General features: G+C 48.9%; 1 protein-coding gene across 1 annotated transcript; it reads left to right on the top strand.

Moving 5' to 3' along the window:
- The first annotated feature begins 1,481 nt into the window (after positions 1 to 1,481).
- On the top strand, positions 1,482 to 20,449 carry MPP1 (MAGUK p55 scaffold protein 1). The gene is made up of 12 exons (XM_073639711.1): positions 1,482 to 2,034; positions 5,739 to 5,867; positions 7,180 to 7,258; positions 7,705 to 7,790; positions 8,086 to 8,154; positions 9,057 to 9,247; positions 9,951 to 10,054; positions 10,122 to 10,202; positions 11,031 to 11,111; positions 12,564 to 12,766; positions 14,898 to 14,969; positions 19,491 to 20,449. The coding sequence occupies exons 1-12, from the start codon at positions 1,909 to 1,911 to the stop codon at positions 19,665 to 19,667; spliced, it is 1,398 nt and encodes a 465-aa protein (XP_073495812.1). The 5' UTR covers positions 1,482 to 1,908; the 3' UTR covers positions 19,668 to 20,449.
- The last annotated feature ends 869 nt before the right edge of the window (positions 20,450 to 21,318 follow it).

Below are 21,318 nucleotides of genomic sequence, written 5' to 3'. Positions count from 1 at the left end.
GAAACTGTGATGTGAATGTTTAGCGTAGAGCACCAGATGAATGTGAACCTAAGGGCTCGTTCACACATCCGTTTTTCACGTACAAATTCTGTGTTTTTCAAGGCAAGAAATCGTACCTGGTATTAGTGGCAGCGGTCTATGGGGCTGTTCACATGTCTGATATTGATCTGAGTGTCAGATAAAAAGGGGCAATGCAGGTCTATGGGTCCGGGGAAAAATAAAGAACAGACAGCACTCGGACGCCGTCCGTTATTCACACACTGCTGGATAGGAGAAAGCAGACAGATAAACCTTTTTATTTGTTGTTTCCTATCAGAGAAAAACTGATGAAACTTCGACCGGTTTTATGAAAAAAACGGACGTCTGAATGAGCCCCGACTGACTTGTGGGCGGCAGAATGAGCAAAAGTTTTTTTGTTTGTTGCTTTTCTGAACACCATGCGATATAAGTGATAAGGCGACTTTATTCTTCGGATCTGTACGATTATAGACAGCAGATTTATGTTTTGCTACTTTTCACGCTAAAAAAAAAAAACGTTTTCATGATATTTTGAGAGCTGTAACTGTTAGATTTGTCTGCTGAGAGCGGTTTCTTGCAGGATGACTTGTTCTCAGCGATGCCGTCTTTCTTTACACACGGCTTTTTAATTGCTTTTTATAAAAAAATATATGCGGTAGTATAATGAGAAAATAAAGTATTCCAGGGGTGGGTTTTAGTTTTTAGTTTTCTGCATGCCGTTCACCACACTGGTTAGTGTGACCGTTTTATAGCACAGGCCGGTCAGAAGGGGGCGACACTAATTAAGTGAATGTTTTTCATTTATATTTTTTACAGATTTTATTGAACGTTTTCTTAGCGTCACTGTGAGACCGGAACATGTTACAATTAGACGTAAAACCCTTTAGGGGGACACCAGGGAAAACCACAAAACTGCCCACAGGACGAGAAATGTAAAATGCCGTAGTCACCCACCGGCAGCTCCGTGGTCTGGACAGGAAGTGGTGATGTCACTGTCCCACTAGCCTGTGACTGGCTGCAGCGGTCAGATGACTTGAGCAGTGTGTCATCGGATGTTTCATACTGATGTAGTCGTCTGACCACTGCAGACAATCACAGGCTAGTGGGACAGTGACATCATGGCTTCCTGCCTGGGCACACAGAGGATGGGGCTGCTCTAATGCCTCTTGGTTTTGGACAGACGGCCCCTTTAAGCCGGTCCAGGACAATGTTATACTTCTAGTGCTGCACTTTTCTTACTAGTGCTTTTTTGGGGACACTCACTTCATATAGAATAAGCCTGTGGAATAAAATAAAAAAGTAAGAAAACATGGACAACCCCTTTAAGTAAGGTCTGTGGAGGCGCAGCAGTGTGAGGAGCGGCCGCACTGTGCTGGTCACTCTCACACCCCCTTGTTTATCGCAGACCAGCTGCTGACGTCACTCACACAACCCCTCCCCCTGCGTCACATGACCGTGTTTCCACCAAGAGCTCTGTCATCACATGACCGTTTCCAGGGACGGTCATGTGACCCCGGCCGTACCATCTCACATCCCGGGGGTGTGATAACGGCGCTGTGACGTGCTGAGCCCCGGCATTATCCGTCCCGGCGGCTCTGCGGAGGGCGGCGTGATACCGCAGCGCGGGGTATAGCGACACGGAGACGTGTGTGCGGAAAGACGCAATGTGCGGGGGCAGGGAGCGGGGCTGAGCGCGGGGACTCCCTGACCTGCGCAGTGTGCCGGCCGCGCAGAGGCATTATCGCTATTGCCCTGCTTTCCTGAGTCAGCCTGTTCTGCGGAGATAAAGAGGGGAGAGGGCAGGAGGCTGAGGAGGAGGAGAGGAAGACGGGAAGGAAGGAGCCGGGACCGGACAGAGGGAGAGCAGCTTCCTGAGGACACGGCGGAGACATGACGCTGAAGTTCGAGCGCTCAGAAATCAGCCGAGAAATCAGCCGCTGCGACAGCCCGAGCATGAGGTCCGCTCTGTCCGATCTCTACCTGGAGACCCTGCTGCAGAACCGGGCGGCGACCCAGGTACAGGGGGAGGACAGCCGGCATCTGTGCGCGCTGTGTCCCCCCCCCCTCTCCCGGCATCTGTGCGCGCTGTGTCCCCCCCTCTCCCGTTATCTGTGCGCGCTGTGTCCCCCCCTCTCCCGGCATCTGTGCGTGCTGTGTCCCCCCCTCTCCCGGCATCTGTGCGCGCTGTGTCCCCCCCCCCTCTCCCGTTATCTGTGCGCGCTGTGTCCCCCCCCTCTCCCGTTATCTGTGCGTGCTGTGTCCCCCCCTCTCCCGGCATCTGTGCGTGCTGTGTCCCCCCCCTCTCCCGGCATCTGTGCGCGCTGTGTCCCCCCCTCTCCCGGCATCTGTGCGTGCTGTGTCCCCCCCCTCTCCCGGCATCTGTGCGCGCTGTGTCCCCCCCTCTCCCGGCATCTGTGCGCGCTGTGTCCCCCCCTCTCCCGGCATCTGTGCGCGCTGTGTCCCCCCCCTCTCCCGGCATCTGTGCGCGCTGTGTCCCCCCCTCTCCCGTTATCTGTGCGCGCTGTGTCCCCCCCCTCTCCCGTTATCTGTGCGCGCTGTGTCCCCCCCCTCTCCCGTTATCTGTGCGCGCTGTGTCCCCCCCCCCCTCTCCCGGCATCTGTGCGCGCTGTGTCCCGTCCCCCCCCTCTCCCGGCATCTGTGCGCGCTGTGTCCCGTCCCCCCCCTCTCCCGGCATCTGTGCGCGCTGTGTCCCGTCCCCCCCCTCTCCCGGCATCTGTGCGCGCTGTGTCCCGTCCCCCCCCTCTCCCGGCATCTGTGCGCGCTGTGTCCCGTCCCCCCCCTCTCCCGGCATCTGTGCGCGCTGTGTCCCGTCCCCCCCCTCTCCCGGCATCTGTGCGCGCTGTGTCCCCCCCCCTCTCCCGGCATCTGTGCGCGCTGTGTCCCCCCCCCCCTCTCCCGGCATCTGTGCGCGCTGTGTCCCCCCCCCCCCTCTCCCGGCATCTGTGCGCGCTGTGTCCCCCCCCCCCCCCTCTCCCGGCATCTGTGCGCGCTGTGTCCCCCCCCCCCCCTCTCCCGGCATCTGTGCGCGCTGTGTCCCCCCCCCCCCCTCTCCCGGCATCTGTGCGCGCTGTGTCCCCCCCCCCCCTCTCCCGGCATCTGTGCGCGCTGTGTCCCCCCCCCCCCCCTCTCCCGGCATCTGTGCGCGCTGTGTCCCCCCCCCCCCCCCTCTCCCGGCATCTGTGCGCGCTGTGTCCCCCCCCCTCTCCCGGCATCTGTGCGCGCTGTGTCCCCCCCCCTCTCCCGGCATCTGTGCGCGCTGTGTCCCCCCCCCCCCCTCTCCCGGCATCTGTGCGCGCTGTGTCCCCCCCCCCCTCTCCCGGCATCTGTGCGCGCTGTGTCCCCCCCTCTCCCGTTATCTGTGGGTGCTGTACCTCTCCCCCCCCCCTCTCCCGTTATCTGTGGGCGCTGTACCCCCCCCTCTCCCGTTATCTGTGGGCGCTGTGGCCCCCCCTCTCCCGTTATCTGTGGGCGCTGTGGCCCCCCCTCTCCCGTTATCTGTGGGCGCTGTGGCCCCCCCTCTCCCGTTATCTGTGGGCGCTGTACCTCCCCCCCTCCCGTTATCTGTGCGCGCTGTGTCCCCCCTTCTCCCGTTATCTGTGCGCGCTGTGTCCCCCCCTCTCCCGTTATCTGTGCGCGCTGTGTCCCCCCCTCTCCCGTTATCTGTGGGCGCTGTACCTCCCCCCTCCCCCTGCCGTTATCTGTGCGCGCTGTGTCCCCCCCTCTCCCGTTATCTGTGGGCGCTGTACCCCCCCCCCCTCCCCCTGCCGTTATCTGTGCGCGCTGTGTCCCCCTCCCTCCCGTTATCTGTGGGCGCTGTACCCCCCCCTCTCCCGTTATCTGTGGGCGCTGTACCTCCCCCCCCCCTCCCCCTGCCGTTATCTGTGGGCGCTGTACCCCCCTCTCCCGTTATCTGTGGGCGCTGTACCTCCCCCCCCCCCCCTCCCGTTATCTGTGGGCGCTGTACCTCCCCCCCCCCCCTCTCCCGTTATCTGTGGGCGCTGTACCTCCCCCCCCCCCTCTCCCATTATCTGTGGGCGCTGTACCTCCCCCCCCCCCTCTCCCGTTATCTGTGGGCGCTGTACCTCCCCCCCCCTCTCCCGTTATCTGTGGGCGCTGTACCTCCCCCCCCCCCCTCCCGTTATCTGTGGGCGCTGTACCTCCCCCCCCCCCCTCTCCCGTTATCTGTGGGCGCTGTGGCCCCCCCCCCCCTCTCCCGTTATCTGTGGGCGCTGTACGTCCCCCCCCCCCCTCTCCCGTTATCTGTGGGCGCTGTGTCCCCCCCTCTCCCGTTATCTGTGGGCCGTTCAGACCTTTAATGATTCGGGAGGTGCAGCGTATTCATGATCAGGTCGTTGCCATCTAGCGCTGATTAACCCTTTGCATGTACGAGCTTTGCTCTTGTTTTCTATTGGTTATTATAAGAAACGAATAATGACGGAGTACAGCGACAACGGCCAAGTGTAAGGGTGCAGTGATCGGTAATGGCTGGTGTGGTGCGGGGCGGTGTGCCGCGGGACCGGTGTCATCCCGGAGGCATTATGTCTCCTGCAGACTCGGAGCTCACGTCCCCGCTGATCTCTGCACCATTAATGAGCGACGATCGTCTGTACAGAGGCAGATCTGGGGGTCACCGCTCTGTATGCAAACATGAACACAAAAATGCCCCCATCTACCCCTATGATTGCCCCGCTGGCAATGTTTGTGTGTCCCTGCTCCTGGGGGCTGCAGGCAGTCAGCAGCCGCTCGGCCTTTCCCCTCTATAGTCGATTTTCGACTCCAATCAGGACCAATCTCTTATCACTGATAATCTGAAGAATTAGACAGTCATCAATGGACTTTTCCGGTTTTGGTAAACCCGTTTCCACCTGCTGTTTTTTTTTTTTTTTTAATAAAGTGTGCATTACTCACTATTCCTGGGTCCAGTGCTGAGTCTCCACCTCTGCTCCTGGTGTCTGTTATTGTCTGGTCACGTCAGCAGCGCTGCAGCCAGTCGTTCATCTCCGTTGATGGCATGAACCCCTGCACTCAGTTATTGGCTGCAGTGCAAGTGACAGATAATAACAAAAACCCGGAACAGTAGCGGAGATTCAACAATGGACCTGGGGAGGGTAAGTAAAGCACACTGGGTTTTCCAAAATCAGAAAACTCTTCCTTTTAAAGGGTTTGTTCACTAATTGATAACCTTTTCTTAAATGGACTCTGTGCTCTCGCCCTAATAGTCTATAACTAGTGTGTTATTGTCTAATTACACGGGCAAATGATTGACTGAGCGGGCGATCATCCAAAGCTTCCTTCTTAACCATTGACCGTTGCCCGCAGCCCATGAATGTACAGGGGGGACGAAGGATTGCACCAGTGATCTCTGCACACTCCATGTGAACAGACGCAAACGAGCGCAGACCAACTTTGTGTCACTGATCGGCCTATACGGGCAGATTATCAGGACCACGAGGGAGAGACTGCACGTGTGGGGCGCTCCACGCAGTGTGGGTGGTTCCACGCGGCCCCCGCGCTCCACCCTCCACACAGACAGTGGCTCTGTGAGACAAAATCACTCCCTCCGCCATTGGCCACTGTGGGTGGGAGAAGCTTTGCCCCGTGGGCGGCCGCCCCTGCTTACTCCCCCTATGTGTCCTTATACAGGGCCCTTTGTTCCTTCGCACCAATCCCGCTCATTGTTCTAATCTCTTCTTTCCCAGGGATTCTCGGCCCCATCTAATGCTTTATCAGAAGAGTTTTACACCAATGGATCTGCAGCCCCCGGATGTCCCGAGGAGAAGAAAAGGGTCCGACTGGTGCAATTTGAAAGGGAGACGGAGGAACCCATGGTAAGCGGGGGAGGGGGAGAAATGGGGAAGAGAAGTTAAAAGGGGAAGTCAGAGGCAAAGTGCTGGCTGGTTTCTTTTTTTTTTCCTTTAATAAAACTAAAAGCTCATCTACTTTTTCTAGTTGAAAGGTCACAGGCTCCAACAACGTGTCTACGGGGCAGAGGGTTCTGCAAGACTCTGTAGTGTTCTGCAGAGCGATCAGTTATCTCTTGGCCCCTGTACACACTGCACTCCTGAGTCCCTGCCGGCCGTACCTCAGGGCTAGCTTTGGTCTTCTTGCCTTGAGCCCCATTTTTTGTATTTTTTTAGATCTGACATTTATGTGACAGTGACTTTCTTATTTTTAGTAATTGTGAGATTGTTCTTCTCTGTGACACATTGGACTTCGTTAGTGGTAAATTTAGGCCGATATCTGGAATTTGCCCAAAATTTAGAACAATTTGTTTTGAAACATTTGAATATTCATGTCCTTAATACGGCCGTCCCCATAATATGTAGTGGAAGGCGCTGTCCCGATGTTCTGCCCCGGCTGCGGTTTGTAGTCGCCCGTTCCCAGGTCAGCGAGTCTCCACCGCTGCTCACGGTGTCCGGCATTGCCCGTGGCGCTGACATCATAGCGGCAGCGATGCAGCCAATCAGCGAGCTCAGTGGCTTTGAGGTGGGAGTCCCGGCTACACGGCAGCGCTGCGGAGATCACTGATTGTCTGCCGATGTGATGTCAGCGCTGCAGCCAATGCCAGACACCAGGAGCAGCGGTGCAGGCTCGTGTATTCTGGACTAATAAGCAGTTCTGCAAAATCTTCTAAGCTACTTTTTGACTAAATAGTTAAATCTTTACGGAATCTGCAGTCATAAGCAGCTCGCTGAGGAATTTGCCTGTTATCGTATTCTGCAGTCTGTGCTGCACAACAGTCCACAGTGAAGGCCAAACAGGCAAATAGTTTTCTTCCTATAAATAAATGTACATACTGTGCCTACGCTTATAACATTATTTCTATGGAGTGCGTGTGCACAGCACCCCCGGCAGAGTGCGCGCCGCAACGCCATCTGGTGACAGATAAGAGGTCCCTGTTGGGTCTAACAATTCCCCGATCTGCCGATTGGTTTGTATCCCGGCAGCCGGACCCCTACCTCCCCCGATCAGCAAGTTATCAGCTATCCTGCAAGTAGGGATAACTTCTTCTCACTGGAAAAGCCATTTTAAGTGTTTGTCCTTTAATTTCATCCAATCCATATTGGAGGAACTTCATGGTGGGGAGGTTGGTTTTACCAATTGTGCAGATCTACATTGTTTTATTTTTGCCTGTTGCAGGGTATCACCCTGAAGCTGAATTCACAGCAGAAGTGTGTTGTTGCACGGATCTTACATGGCGGACTAATCCACCGGCAAGGTAACTTTTGCTTCTTTTTTTTGTTGTTCCGTTCCTTAATGTGGTTGTGGTTGTTGTTTCAGACCAGTTTAACTTGATAAATCTCCCTCAATGGTGTTTTTTTAATAAAACTACTATGGTTTTGTGTACACATCAGGCATTCCATTGGTGACAGATACAATGGGCTATGACTTCTACTTGTCCCTAACATGAGTTAGTTTAGGGTGAAGCAGAGGATCGGGGAGGATGGCGAGAGGGTCGTGATCCACAACATGCGTCTGCTGTCTGTGACTATAGAGATTCATCGCTGTTAATCTTCATTTGATATTTCCTATCATTTCGGGACTATTTGCAAATGTTTAATTTCTGTTGCATTGACGCCAATAATCTGATTGACAGTGGAGCAAACCTTTCAGATCTGTATCTTGTTTTTTTTTATGTGGTTTTTGTCTTTGTCTTGGCGTTAGGTTCTCTGCACGTCGGCGATGAAATCCTCGAAATCAATGGAAAACTTGTCCAAAACCAAAGTGTTGACCACCTGCAGAGTGTTTTGGTGAGGAACTAAGGGAACGTCTGGAAGTTTATATAGTGGGGAGAATAATGCGTGACCTGTTTATAGGGCTCGTACAACTCCTTTACAGTTTTACATATCCTCATTTGTTAGTATCTTTCATGTATGAGGAATAAAAATTGGGGACGTGAATTTTTGATCACTTTTTCATATCCATTATTTGCTTGATAGGAAGGACAATGGGGGGGGGGATTGAAATCTGGAATCTAGAAAAAAATGTTTCTAGTAAATAACGCCTGCTAAAGAAATATATAAAATGTTCCCTTCCCTTCTGTAGAAAGAAAGCAAAGGAACGGTCACTCTGAAAGTGTCACCCACACAAAGCAGCCGCAAGCTCCCGCTGCAGGTAATCTACCTCACAGGTCCGGCTGCTGGAACGTCCATGGAGGCGGTGTGCTGCGGCTACAGGGGTCTCACATGCCAGCCATTAAAGGGGTTCTGCCCTTCTACAACACTAGATACCGAACATTTCCAGTCATGTAATATAACAAAATCAGATAGAACTCACCCTCCCTGGTTGAGGGTTGACTCTCTGATGCTACCCCATGTCATGTTGAGGGTGACCTCATTGGCTGCAGCGGTGATGTCACCTTTGGAGTCAAAACACTGAGACCAGAGCTGTGGTGGAGAGCCGGCGTTGGACCAGGAGGGCGAGTACTATTTGATTCTAAGTAACATGATCGGAAAGATTTGGGCTCCACTTTTCTAAAGTAGCGGATTTTAAATATATCGACAGGTTTGTCCCATACTCTAATGTACATATGGGCGTCAACTGACTGAATGTTGGGGAAGATGTTAATTGGGCATGTCCGATTTCGCTCAGCCAAACGAGCGCTCCTGTGATGGGAGGACCAGCTGAGATGGCTGCCGGCCGAATGAAAGGATCATTCAGCAGACGGCCAATCTAATTTGTACGGCTGGCTGTAAGTGTAGTGATGAGCGAGCGTGCTCGCCACTCAAGTGAGCATCGGGGTGCTTGGGTACGCGTGGAGGATCGCAGATGCTGGAGTCCCCGGGGATTGCCTGCCATCATGGCTAAGACATTACCGTGTATGTCAAGCAATCCCCGCATGTTTATTGGCTGGGACTCCAGCACCTGCGATACACGATGTGTACCCGAGCATCCCCGATGGTCGCTCATCACTAGTTCTAAGTCATCTGTCACTGACAGTCATGGGCAGGAGAGATCTTATTTCTGGAGGGTAATGTTATCTGTATATCCGGTCACATATCTTTTCTTTTCTCTAGATGTTTGTGCGAGCGCTCTTTGATTATGACCCCCTCTCAGACTCGCTCATTCCTTGCCGAGAGGCCGGTTTGCGCTTTAACACCGGAGATGTTCTGCAAATCATAAACAAGGACGACTCCAACTGGTGGCAGGGAAAGAAGCAGGGGGAAGAGAAAGCCGGGCTGGTACCTTCACCTGAGCTGCAGGAGTGGTGAGGCTTCTACACAAAAGGTTTTGGGTTTTTTGTTTTTTTTTGTCACATTTTAAGGATTTTGCTGCCATATGCTCCTGTGCAATCCAACCAAGTATGTGCAAAGAGAGAAGTGCACACGTCCTATTGTAGTTCATAGGGATTGTGCAGGATAATCACCCGAGCAGCCTGATCACCCTGCCTGCAGTTGGGGCCGTCAACCCCCATATCCGGTTCTGTGGCAGAGTAGGCCCAAACAATCCCTTTAAAAGGAGTTGCCCCCAAAATTGAAATTAAACAATTTATACATTTTATATAGGAGACTTTGCCTTTATAAAAATCATACACCATGGTGGTGCAGATTTTACTTATTTTTTTTTAATGTGCAAATAGTTTTTAGATATGTAAACGAGGGGGTTTTGGTGCATGCTTCCTCCCGTTGTGGTGACTGACAGCTCTGAGTGCTGCCTGTACTGAATCCTCACCCGTGTACACACTGACGATGCCGGAGCTGAGAGCTCGCACAGTGCCGGTGTGTGCGGGTGACCTCTGATTTCCCCGTCCTGTCGGCGGCGGCCACTTGCTGCACATGGGGGTCGCGCGTCAGCTGGCAGCCAGTGCTGATCGGAGAGGGAGGTGAAGGCGCACTGTGACTCTGCAGGAGCCGAGCGCACACAAGCCGCCCTGTGCAGTCTTTAATGCTTCTCCCTCTGGATTCTTTTAGGCGTGTAGCAAGCACCAACACAAGCAACCAGATACCTCAGACGTGTAGTCCCTTCAGCAAAAAGAAGAAATGCAAGGATAAATACTTGGCCAAACATAGTTCTAGTGAGTATACAGTGTAATCCGTGGCGTCACACCTTATCTGTCGTGTTTAACGTCCTTCTCTTTACAGTTTTTGATCAGCTGGATGTGGTGTCTTATGAAGAAGTGGTGTCTCTTCCGGCGTTTAAGAGAAGAACCCTTGTGCTCATTGGTAATAAAGAAAACTCTCCTAGCGGAGCTCTGCTTGGGCTTTACCTATACAGTATCATGGTTAAAATGGCAGGAAAGCCTGATTGACATGTGACGGCATCAGATTCCCTTTTTGGTGCCAAAGCTATCGCCTGATCACATGGTGCTGTAATATATACTTGTTAATTAGACATGGTTCTACAGGAAGAAAATTCCTTTATTTCAAGATCTATTTGTAGAGTTGAAGCCTCTGTCACTCCGGCTCTAATCCTGGCCCAGCACCACCTCCTGCTTGACTGACGGCTCCTTTTCCTGAAGTCACACAATATTGAGGCCGTCGGTGAAGCAGGAGGAGGCGGTGGCACTAGGTGAGGAATAGAGCTGGAGTGACAGAGGCTTCAGATCTACTCCTAGTCCTTCAGCCTCATTTGCATAGCAATTCAAACACTGATTTCTCAGTAACGGGGGAACGGACCGGCCATGTAGAGGTATTGCTGGACTTGTATCTAAAAGAGCTACATGGTATATAGTTTGGGGGTGATGTGCGAGTCCTGGCAGCGTCCTCTCCTGCTCTGCCCCAATAAATAGATCAGTAGGGCTGGAGGATTTCATTTTTAAAATGTAAATATAATGAATAATGTGTGTATAAACGTTACATCACAGTGACACGTGGCGACACGTGAGCCTTGCCGGAGCTCAGTCTTGGCTGTGGCGACGTCTCCGTCCCCGGCAGTCATGCAGGATAAGTCGGCACTTGGGGCTTCGTCACACGGCTCCATCCCAAGTCTGGCTGCTAATCGGTGACGTCTTTTCCTAGCATCGATCTGTAACTTTCGCTTATCTTTTACAGGTGTCAGTGGAGTGGGGCGAAGTCACATAAAAAATGTATTACTCACCAAGTATCCGGAGAGATTCAGCTACCCCTTACCACGTGAGTGCCAGTTACCTGTACATACACAGTGTATAGATGGTGGCCTTCATCCTGTACCTCACTCTATTAGTTTTCCTAAACTTCCCCAGTAATGGCACATGCGGTGGTTTGTATAGGGCGAGTCTGCGACCAGTTATCTGAGCCTAGTGTAAATTCAGACCCCCCTTATCCCATCTTATGTTAGGTGTCTCCCATGCAGATATAGTACATAGACATCTAATACAAACCCTTCCCAGCTGCAGAAACAGTGGCCATGCTTCAGGATTCACAGTCCTCTCTTGCACATGATGTTGCTATGATTTTGCAGCCCCTTTTTTGTCCCAAGTTTTTGAAACTTGTCAGCACTATGCACCGAAACGCCGGACCCATAAAATGGAAGACAAAAACCATAAGAGCCGACCAGAGACTGCACTGCTATGTATGAGAGAGATTTCTCAGTCTTAAACAGGTTGTCCACTACTTTTACATTGATTTGATTTCCTATCCTCTCCTTAGGATAGGGCAGCAATGTCTGATGGGTTGGGGTCCGACACCCGGCGCCCCTGACTCTGCTGACTGAGATACGGGTTAATAAATACGGCTTACAAATTGAAAATACTCCGTTTTAAAAAGAAACATTTGTTCACTTATTTGAAATGGTCAAAAAACAGAGAAAATTCTATATAAATACCCAGAATCAATCAGATACACACAGTATACAAAAATATAGCGAGATACACAAAGGAGAATAATGGAATAGAATTAGTTATCTCACCCTACTTATGCCCTAGGTGGTTATCCCCTCCTGGCTGCGGCGGTCTGCACCCTAGCTTGGACGCAATGTGGCGCCCCCGCTCACTGATGGCTAGCTGTGGTATACCCTAATAATCCCTCATCTGGGACCAATAAATGCCACCAGAGAAACCAGCTAACCTCCAGACTGTCAGCCGCCAAACACTATGTGATGGTTAGCCAGCAATGGATCACACCGGGACCCAAACATGTATATGTTTGTATAATAGGGAATGACAACCCATACGATAATATCCCAAACAAATCAAAAACTTCTTATAGATACATCGCAGAAAACCCCATTATATTTTAACCGGTATTTTCAACTTGTAAGCCGAGCGTAGCCTAATAGTAAGATCTATAATTTGCCATTAGCTGATGCGTACATTGTTGTTGGGTTTTTTGGGTTCTGTAACCCACCTTTAAATAACTGAACATTCCTATAGAAAGAAACAAATGTCTAAACTAATGAATCTATAATAAAAGCCCGTCTACAAGTGCAAAGCAGGAATGAGATGCTGAGTGCCAAACAGTGATTGGCTGAAGTGGACGGGGGTCCATCAACAAGGACCCCGGCAGCGAGGTCCATACAGAACTTTCCTACCTCCCAGTAGGACTCGTCTTCTGTACTTCTCGTGTAAATCAACGGGCAGTAACATATTTTTTGTTTCCCCTTTTAAGATACATCTCGTCCCCCAAAACGAGGAGAAGAAAGTGGAGCTTCATATCATTTTGTTTCCGTGGAAGAAATGAGCCAAGGAATCTCCGAAAATCAGTTTTTGGAGTTTGGGAGCTTTAGCGGATATATGTTCGGGACAAAGATCCAGACTATAAAGGATATTCACAATGACGGAAAAGTGGCCGTACTGGACATAGAGCCGCAGGTGAGAGTCAGACTGTAAAACTGAAGCGTGACCTATGTATTACAGAGGACTCCGCAGGAGGTTAAGAAGAACCATCATCAAAACAAACACTACTTTTTTCTATTATTAAAAAAACAAAAAAAATCAGTAGTTTCTGCTCTGATGGAAGTGAGAACAGTCTGTCTTTTGATAAAGTGACCTCGCGGTGCCAGGAGCAGCGCGCTTCTGGTCTGACTGCACATGCGCATTAGAAGCGTGCATGGTGCAGAGGGACCAATCAGAAGCCGTGCCATCCACAAGATGGGAGCGCACTTCCATTGAAAACTAGGTATATACATCAAAGGTTTTTAGATGGATATCAACTTTCAAAACAATCTAAATCAAGTAAGGAAAAAATGTATATAAATACAGTGAAGGAAATAAGTATTTGATCCCTTGCAGTTTTTGTTAGTTTGCCCACTGACAAGGACATGAACAGTCTATAATTTTAAGGGTAGGTTAATTTTAACATTGAGAGAGAGAATATCCCAAAAAATCAAGAAAATCACATTGTATAAATTAGATAAATTTATTTGCATTTTGCAGTGAGAAATAAGTATTTGATCCCCTACAAACCATTATGAGTTCTGGCTCCTACAGACCAGGTAGACGCTCCTAATCAGCTCGTTACCTGCATTACGGACAGCTGTCTTACATAATTACCTGTATAAAAGACTCCTGTCCATAGACTCCATTAATCAGTCAGACGCTAACCTCTACAACATGGGCAAGACCAAAGAGCTTTCTAAGGATGTCAGGGACAAGATCCTAGACCTGCACAAAGCTGGAATGGGCTACAAAACCATAAGTAAGACGCTGGGTGAGAAGGAGACAACTGTTCGTGCAATAGTAAGAAAATGGAAGACATACAAAATGACTGTCAATCGACATCGATCTGGGGCACCATGCAAAATCTCACCTCGTGGGGTATCCTTGATCATGAGGAAGGTGAGAGATCAGCCTAAAACTACACGGGGGGGGGGGGGATCTTGTTAATAATCTCTAGGCAGCTGGGACCACAGTCACCAAGAAAACCATTGGTAACACATTACGCCTTAAAGGTTTAAAATCCTGCAGTGGCCGCAAGGTCCCCCTGCTCAAGAAGGCACATGTGCAGGCCCGTCTGAAGTTTGACAATGAACACCTGGATGATTCTGTGAGTTATTGGGAGAAGGTGCTGGGGTCAAATGAGACAAAAATTGAGCTCTTTGGCATTAACTCAACTCGCCGTGTTTGGAGGAAGAGAAATGCTGCCTATGACCCAAAGAACACCATCCCCACTGTCAAACATGGAGGTGGAAACATTGTTTTGGAGGTGTTTCTCTGCTAAGGGCACAGAATGGATGGAGCTATGTACTGTAAAATCCTGAGTGACAACCTCCTTCCCTCCGCCAGGACATTAAAAATAGGTCATGGCTGGGTCTTCTGGCAAGACAATGACCCAAAACATAAAGCCAAGGCAACAAAGGAGTGGATCAAAAAGAAGCACAGTAAGGTCATGGAGTGGCCTAGCCGGTCTCCAGACCTTAATCCCATAGAAAACTTATGGAGGGAGTTAAAGCTCCGATTTGCCAAGCGACAGCCTCAAAATCTGAATGATTTAGAGATGATCTGCAAAGAGGAGTGGACCAAAACTCCTCCTGACATGTGTGCAAACCTCATCATCAACTACAAAAAACATCTGACTGCTGTGCTTGCCAACAAGGGTTCAAATACTTATTTCTCACTGCAAAATGAAAAAAAAAAAAAATTATCGAATTTATACAAATGTGACTTTCTTGATTTTTTGGGGGGGGATATTCTATCTCTCAATGTTAAAATTAACCTACCCTTAAAATTATAAACTGTTCATGTCTTTGTCAGTGGCCAAATTTACAAAAACAGCAAGGGATCAAATACTTATTTCCTTCACTGTATATATAATTAATAAAAGTGGATTTGTGGTGATGGGTCGTCTTTACATAGCAATGAGGTTTCTCCTCTATGACGAGCATTGATCGTATACATAGGGCTGGGTTGTACCATGCAATTTTGAATGTGATTTCTGTAATTATTACATATTTCATTGTCAACTGATCTAATAATAATCCCAGATTGCTAATCTCTTTTCTAGACTCTAAAGATGGTTCGTACGGCTGAGCTAGCTCCATTCATTGTGTTCATATCGCCCACTGATACCGACAAGGTGACTTTTCATTTGTCTTTTTTATCTTACTGTCAATGCAATGCTGGTGGTCATATTTCTTTCAATGGCAATATCCACACTTTACAGAGAACAAGGTCTGGGAATAGAGATCCTGTGCACGAGAAATCTGCTTGAGAACAAGCGAAGATGTTAATATCTCTCTCTATCTATCTATCTAATATATATATATATATATATATATATATATCTATCTAATATATATATATATATATATATATATATATATATATATATATATATATATATATATATATATATATATATATATATATATATATATCCTGTGCACATAGACCTTAATGGGGTTGTCTACCATATTCTACTTTGTGACATATATATATATATTTATTTATTTGTTAATGTCACAAAGTAGAATATGGTAGACAACCCCATTAAGCTCTATGTGCAAGACAGCAAGATGGTACGTCTAAGATATTTACAGGTGCTGTCCAGGTATAGGAATACATAGGTGCACTCTTTCAGAAGCTGCACCACCCCTCATCATTGATGGTGGATGGCCCTGCTTTGCAATACCAGACATAAGCCAGGGTCAGGGGTGAGTGAAATAAAGAAGCCATGTTTTTCTAAACCTGGACAATGTCTTTATGACCTCTGCTTGGTATAGCCCTGCACCCTCACCACACTGTGTGTACCCGGTTACATGGCCGCCAGCGTTTACATTATACACAGCCGGATCACCACAGCTCCGCACATTGTGTAGAGGCAGTTCAATGGCTCCGCTTTAGATAGGTTGTTATTGCGCTATTTATTCCATGGCGCTTTACATGTGATGGAGATATACATAATAGAAAACAAGTACGATAATCTTGAACAATACAAGTCGGCGACTGGTACAGGAGAGGATGGGACTCTGCCTGCGATGGCTCACAATCTACAAGTGATGGGTGAGGATACAGCTGGTCATGCAGCGGTATGGTAGAGCGGTGGTCACTGCTGGTTGTAGGCTTGTCGGAAGAGGTGGGTCTTCAGGTGCCTTTTGAAGGTTTCCACGGTAGGTGAGGATGCACAGAAGAAATGTTGTATGCGATTGTGGGGAGAGGAGATAGGAAGGAAGGAGATCTTGTGAGGATCAGAGGTTGTGTGCAGGTAAGTACCGGGAGACTAGGTTACTGATGTATGGAGGAGACAGGTTGTGGATGGCTTTGTATGCCATGGTTAGGGTTTTGAACTGGAGTCTCTGTCAATCCCTTCACTGGCTCCCCGTTACTCAGAGAGGAGAGGCCGGGGAATAGCGGGGGGACAGGTGGATTAGTCAGGCTGCAGAGTTTAGGATAGATGGAGATGGAGGGGTGCAAGAGTGTTAGAGGGGAGGCCACAGAGCAGGAGGTTGCAGTAGTCGAGGTGGGAGATGATGAGGGCGTGCACTGGTGTTTTTGCAGATTCGTGGTTGAGGAATGTGTGGATCCGGGAGATATTTTTAAGTTTGAGTCGTCCGGAAGTGGAAAGGGCTTGGATATGTGGTTTGAAGGACAGATCAGAGTCCAGGGTTACCCCGAGGCAGCGAGCTTGCAGGACTGGGGAGAGTGGGCAGCCATTTACTTTAATTGATAGGTCCATTGGGGGGCTGAGTGAGATGGGTGAAAGATCAATTCGGTTTTAGAAATCTAGCAGAGAGGAAGAATGAAATGGCGGACAGACATTGTGCCATTCTGGTTAGTAGGGAGGAGATATCGGGTCTGGAGAGGTAAATCTGTGTGCCATCAGCATAGAGATGATACTTAAAGCCTTGAGACTATGAGCTGTCCCAAGCCGAGGGTGTAGATGGAGAAGAGCAGTGGTACTAGGACTGAACCTTGGGGGACACCAACAGATAGGGGGCGAGGTGGTATGTGAGTGGGAGACACTGAATGTCCTGTCTATTATATATGAGGAGATCTATGATGCCAAGAGATGATAAAATCTGTAGTAATAGGGAATGGTCCACTGTGTCAAAGACAGATGACAGGTCCAGGAGGAGGAGGACAGAGTAGTGTCACTTGGATTTGGCAGTTAGTAGGTCATTGGTGACTTTGGGCAGGGCAGTTTCCGTGGAATGGTGCAGTCAGAAGCCAGATTGTAAGCCATCAAAGAGGGAGCAGAAGGAGAGGTGGGAGGACAGTTTAAGATGGACGTGTTGTTCCAGTAGTTTTAAGGCTTAGGGGAGAATTGATATGGGGCGATAGCTAGACACAGAGGATGGGTCAAGGGAGGGTTTTGAGGATGGGTGTGATTTAGGCATGTTTTAAAGCATGAGGGGAAGACATCAGTTGTGATTGATAGGTTGAAGAGATGGATGAGGTGGGACAGAATCGGGTCAAGTGCACAGGTGGTGAGATGTGATCTTGAGAATAGAGCGGAAAGTTGACCTTCCGTAATGGTGGAGAAGCTGGTTTTGGAGGAGGAAGGCAGAGTAGATGTGGGGGTGGTAGGCCAAAGCTTTCTCTGATGTTATTGATCTTCTGCTTGAAGAATGAGGCAAAGTCTTCAGCTGAGATGAGTGGAGAGCGAGGAGGTGCTGAGGGACAGAGGAGAATATTGAAAGTGTTGAACAGCTGTTTAGGGTTATGAGACTGGGAGGATATGAGAGATTAGAAGTGTGTGCTTTGCTGCAGTGAGTGTGGACCTGAAAGTCATGAGGGACTGTTTAAATGCGACGAAGTGCTCTTTGGAGTGGGATCTTTTCCATCTCTGCTCAGCAACTCTTGAAGCCCGCCTCAGTTCTTTAGTCAGGCTGGTGTGCCAGGGTTGCCTGTTGATTTTGCGAGCTTTGGTATGTGTGAGGGGGGGGTGACCGATTCGAGAGCTGCAGATATTGCGGTGTTATATAAAGCGGCGGCAGCATCTGCATCATGTAAGGAACTTATGTCTATAAGAGGGAGAAGGGATTCAGAGCGTGAGTGTAGATCAAGGTGTTTAAGATTTCGGCGAGGGTATGCATGTTTTTGGATGGGCGATTGTGGACCTGGAGAGGGAGGATAAGTAGTTTGTGGTCAGAAAGAGGGAGAGGTGAGCTGGAGAGGTTAGACAGGGAACAGAGGCGGGTGAAGATTAGGTCCAGTGTGTGGCCATCTTTGTGCGTGGCTGCGGAGGACCATTGAGCAAGGACGAAAGAGAAAGTGAGGGATAGAAGCTTAGAGACAGATGAGTGGGAAGTGTCAATGGGCATGTTGAAGTCGCCCATGATGATGGTGGGGATGTCAGCGGAAAGGAAATGAAGCAGCCAGGTGGTGAAGTAGTCAAAGAAAGTGGTGGCTGACCCTGGGGGGCGGTAAATGACAACCAGTTGGAGGTGGAGTAGATGCGTGCACACAGTGCACCTCAAAAGAAGGGAGGGTGGCAGTGGAATTGGGGTGAAGAAGCAGTTATCTGACCGGAGAAAACCAACTCCTCCACCATGCTTGCTGCTGGGGCAGTGGGTGTGAGACAGAGGGAATCCGCCGTACGAAAGTGCAGCTGGAGAGACTGTGTCAGAGGGGTTGAGCCAGGTTTCTGTGATGCCGAGGAAGGAAAGTTTTAGTAATTAAAAGATCATGAATGTAGGAAAGTTTGTTGCAGACGGAGCAAGCATTCCATAGAGCTCCTGTTAGTGGGACTGGGGAAGCCTGGGCCGTGCGGATGGGTATAAGGACAGAGAGGTTGCGTAGAATTGTGGTAGATCGTGGATGAGAAGTAAAAGTGACTGTAGGGATGTGGTGAGGAGGACCAGAGTTTGGAGAGATATTGCCGGCAGTGAGGAGGAGCAGAGAAAGTGGGAGTAGGAGAGGGCACGAGGTGGCTGACTGTGTTTGTTTGTAGACTCAGGATTTAATATTGAGGAATAGTTCTGAAGAGGAGGTGAGATGGATGAGGAGGGAGGGAAAGATGACCAGTTCCTTTCTAGGTCTAGGTTAGGGGGGGGTTAGTAGAAAGTGAAGGATTATAGGGGTGAGCGTAATACAAACACAAACAGAAACATTGTTTACTGTGACGATGTATCCAGTTATCTTCAGTTCCTTTCTGGTAAAATTGATATTTGTACATTTAAGTGATGAGACACTTAAGGCGATGGATTCACCCCCGCCTATCAACTGTTTCCATTGTGGCCAGATGTGATCAGTTGCGGAACAGTCCAGCTCAGTCAGCTGTATAGTGACCACAATGAGGTTCTGCAGATCCGGCCCTAGTCTTTCCAATAGAGACTTGTCTGCAGCCATATACAGCTCTGCAGCTGATCACGTCTGACCGGCAGCAGTGCGGAGTGTCGCAACCCCACTGATATGGATGACTTATACAAGGATGTGCTGGCAAAACAAAAAGTGCCATACAACCCCTTTAAGCATGAAATGCATGTTAAATCCAATAACATTCCTCATAGGCATACCTTCTCTAACAAAAACATGTCTACAAATAGTTGCATTGATTTCCGGTAATTATTTTGAGCATTGATCTGACTTTAGGTTACCCATTGTTTTGTTTTTTTTCATTGACCCTTTTTGTCTGTCTCCATTCTTGTCTTTACAGTCTCCTGCACTGGAAAAGTTGCGTGCAGATTCGGAGGGTCTCCGGGCTCGCTACGCCCAATTCTTCGACCTAACTCTGGTTAACAATGACGTGGAGCAAACCGTACAAGATCTACTAGGGGCTCTTGACGCAGCATGTGCCTCCCCCCAGTGGGTCCCGGTGACCTGGGTATACTGATGAGATCTTTATAAGTCGGCGTCCACTCCAATGCAGCTCATGTGCTGCACAACATAAATGATCTATTCTCACCTTCGCCAAGTTTGATGCAGTCTCCTTCCAAGACTTACCGTTCAGTATAGCATTTCCTGCAATGTTTGCACACTTCTAATGAGTAAAATAACTCTGCGGCAGACTAGACGCGTCCCTCTTATGTTCTCCAGTATTCTCTACTTTTGCCTTGCGGAAAAGTATTCCTTCATTTTACCATCCCAACAGACATTCTCTTCATCTTAAAGAACAAATTTGCTTCTTTACCATTAACTGTGTGCAAACGGGTCCAAAGTCCTTTATTACCGCAGTGAGGTATAGTGCGGAGCAGCGCTTGTGCTCCACGGATATTACTCATTTAGTGACCTAGAATCTCAAGAACATAGTTCAGACCATAAACGGTCCTTCTCATAAATGGCCATAAAGCTGTTGTGCTTCTAATCTCATCATGTCTGCTAAGTAGTAGAAACCCCATTACATCCCACATCGGCTCTGTGAGATATCGTCTGCATTTTCTTTTTTCCGATCATACTAAACCAGGTGGTTTCCAAAGTATATAAGTCTATATGTTTGAAGGTGCCAACAACCTCATCCAGAAGCTCCTCTAGTAGTGAATTATACTTGTACTGCTATTAAAGCTCAGAATCATGTGCATTGTCGCTGGTGAAACATCCATTTATCTCAAGGAAGATATTAAGAGGTTATTGCTATTGACTTGGATGTAACCCAATAAAGTATATTGAATAAATCAATGGCCTTTTTTCATTACCCATTTTTTACTAAAAGAAACAAAATATGGCTAAAAGTTTTCATGTTTCCACCAAAGAGGATTGCAGCCTAGTATGTTATTCTGTAACTCGCCGGCATTCAGAGAAGATATATTTTGAAGTTCTGGCTGGGGACGAGGCTAGACTGGCTCCGAACCCCAGGCAGCTTCTCCCACGGCCGCTGATTGACAGGTTTCTCCCTGTGTTTGTGAGATGGAGAGACCTGTCAATCACCTGCAGAGGCGCTGAGATCTCAAAGTACATGTTCTGTGACACGCCGGAGCGCATCAGACAATGAGGCAGCTGACTGCAGCTGGGCGGCCAGGATCTGATTCATGCTGCACGATGTTTGGTAGCAAGAAACGACTGACAGGTTCTCTTTAAACACTCCTGGGATATTGTCTACACATATAATGCTAAGTCAATGCAATACTCCAGCAGTGTAATGTTTCATCCCAGGTCAGTTCCCTTCTCCCCGACCCTCATTATAGGCCGGTCATGTAATCTGCAGAATGTGCTCTCCTGTGAACTACAGGACGATATAATCGCCTATTAAAGTGCCTAGCTCGGAGCCTTTTCCATCAGGAGCAGCTTTGAAGGGAATATGGCAACAGGACTTCATCCCCAAACTATATATGCATGTAGCTGTTCCAAAGACCAGTGCTGCAATATCTTTTACATGGAGAGTCGGTTCCTCCGTCACTGAAAAATCAAGGCTTGAATTGATATGCGAATGAGACAAAAGGGCTATGGTAGATCTGAAGCCTATGTCACTCCAGCTCTATTCCCTGCCCAGCGATGCCTCCTTCTACTTGATTTGACAGCCTCTGATGTGACTTCAGGCAAAGAAGCAG

Source organism: Phyllobates terribilis, unplaced genomic scaffold (assembly GCF_046119375.1).
Source record: "Phyllobates terribilis strain yellow unplaced genomic scaffold, ASM4611937v1 Scaffold_7__3_contigs__length_470593459, whole genome shotgun sequence".
NCBI classification, from domain to species: Eukaryota; Metazoa; Chordata; class Amphibia; order Anura; family Dendrobatidae; genus Phyllobates; species Phyllobates terribilis.
Note: the sequence above shows the minus strand (reverse complement) of the source record. Positions and strands in the feature narration are given on the sequence as shown.

What these genes read in the sequence shown, in the direction of transcription:
- MPP1 (XM_073639711.1), top strand. Translation starts at nt 1,909, where the DNA reads ATGACGCTGAAGTTCGAGCGCTCAGAAATCAGCCGAGAAATCAGCCGC. An exon ending in GCCGCAAGCTCCCGCTGCAG is followed by an intron (nt 8,155 to 9,056) that starts GTAATCTACCTC and finishes TCTTTTCTCTAG; the next exon opens with ATGTTTGTGCGAGCGCTCTT. An exon ending in AAGAACCCTTGTGCTCATTG is followed by an intron (nt 10,203 to 11,030) that starts GTAATAAAGAAA and finishes TATCTTTTACAG; the next exon opens with GTGTCAGTGGAGTGGGGCGA.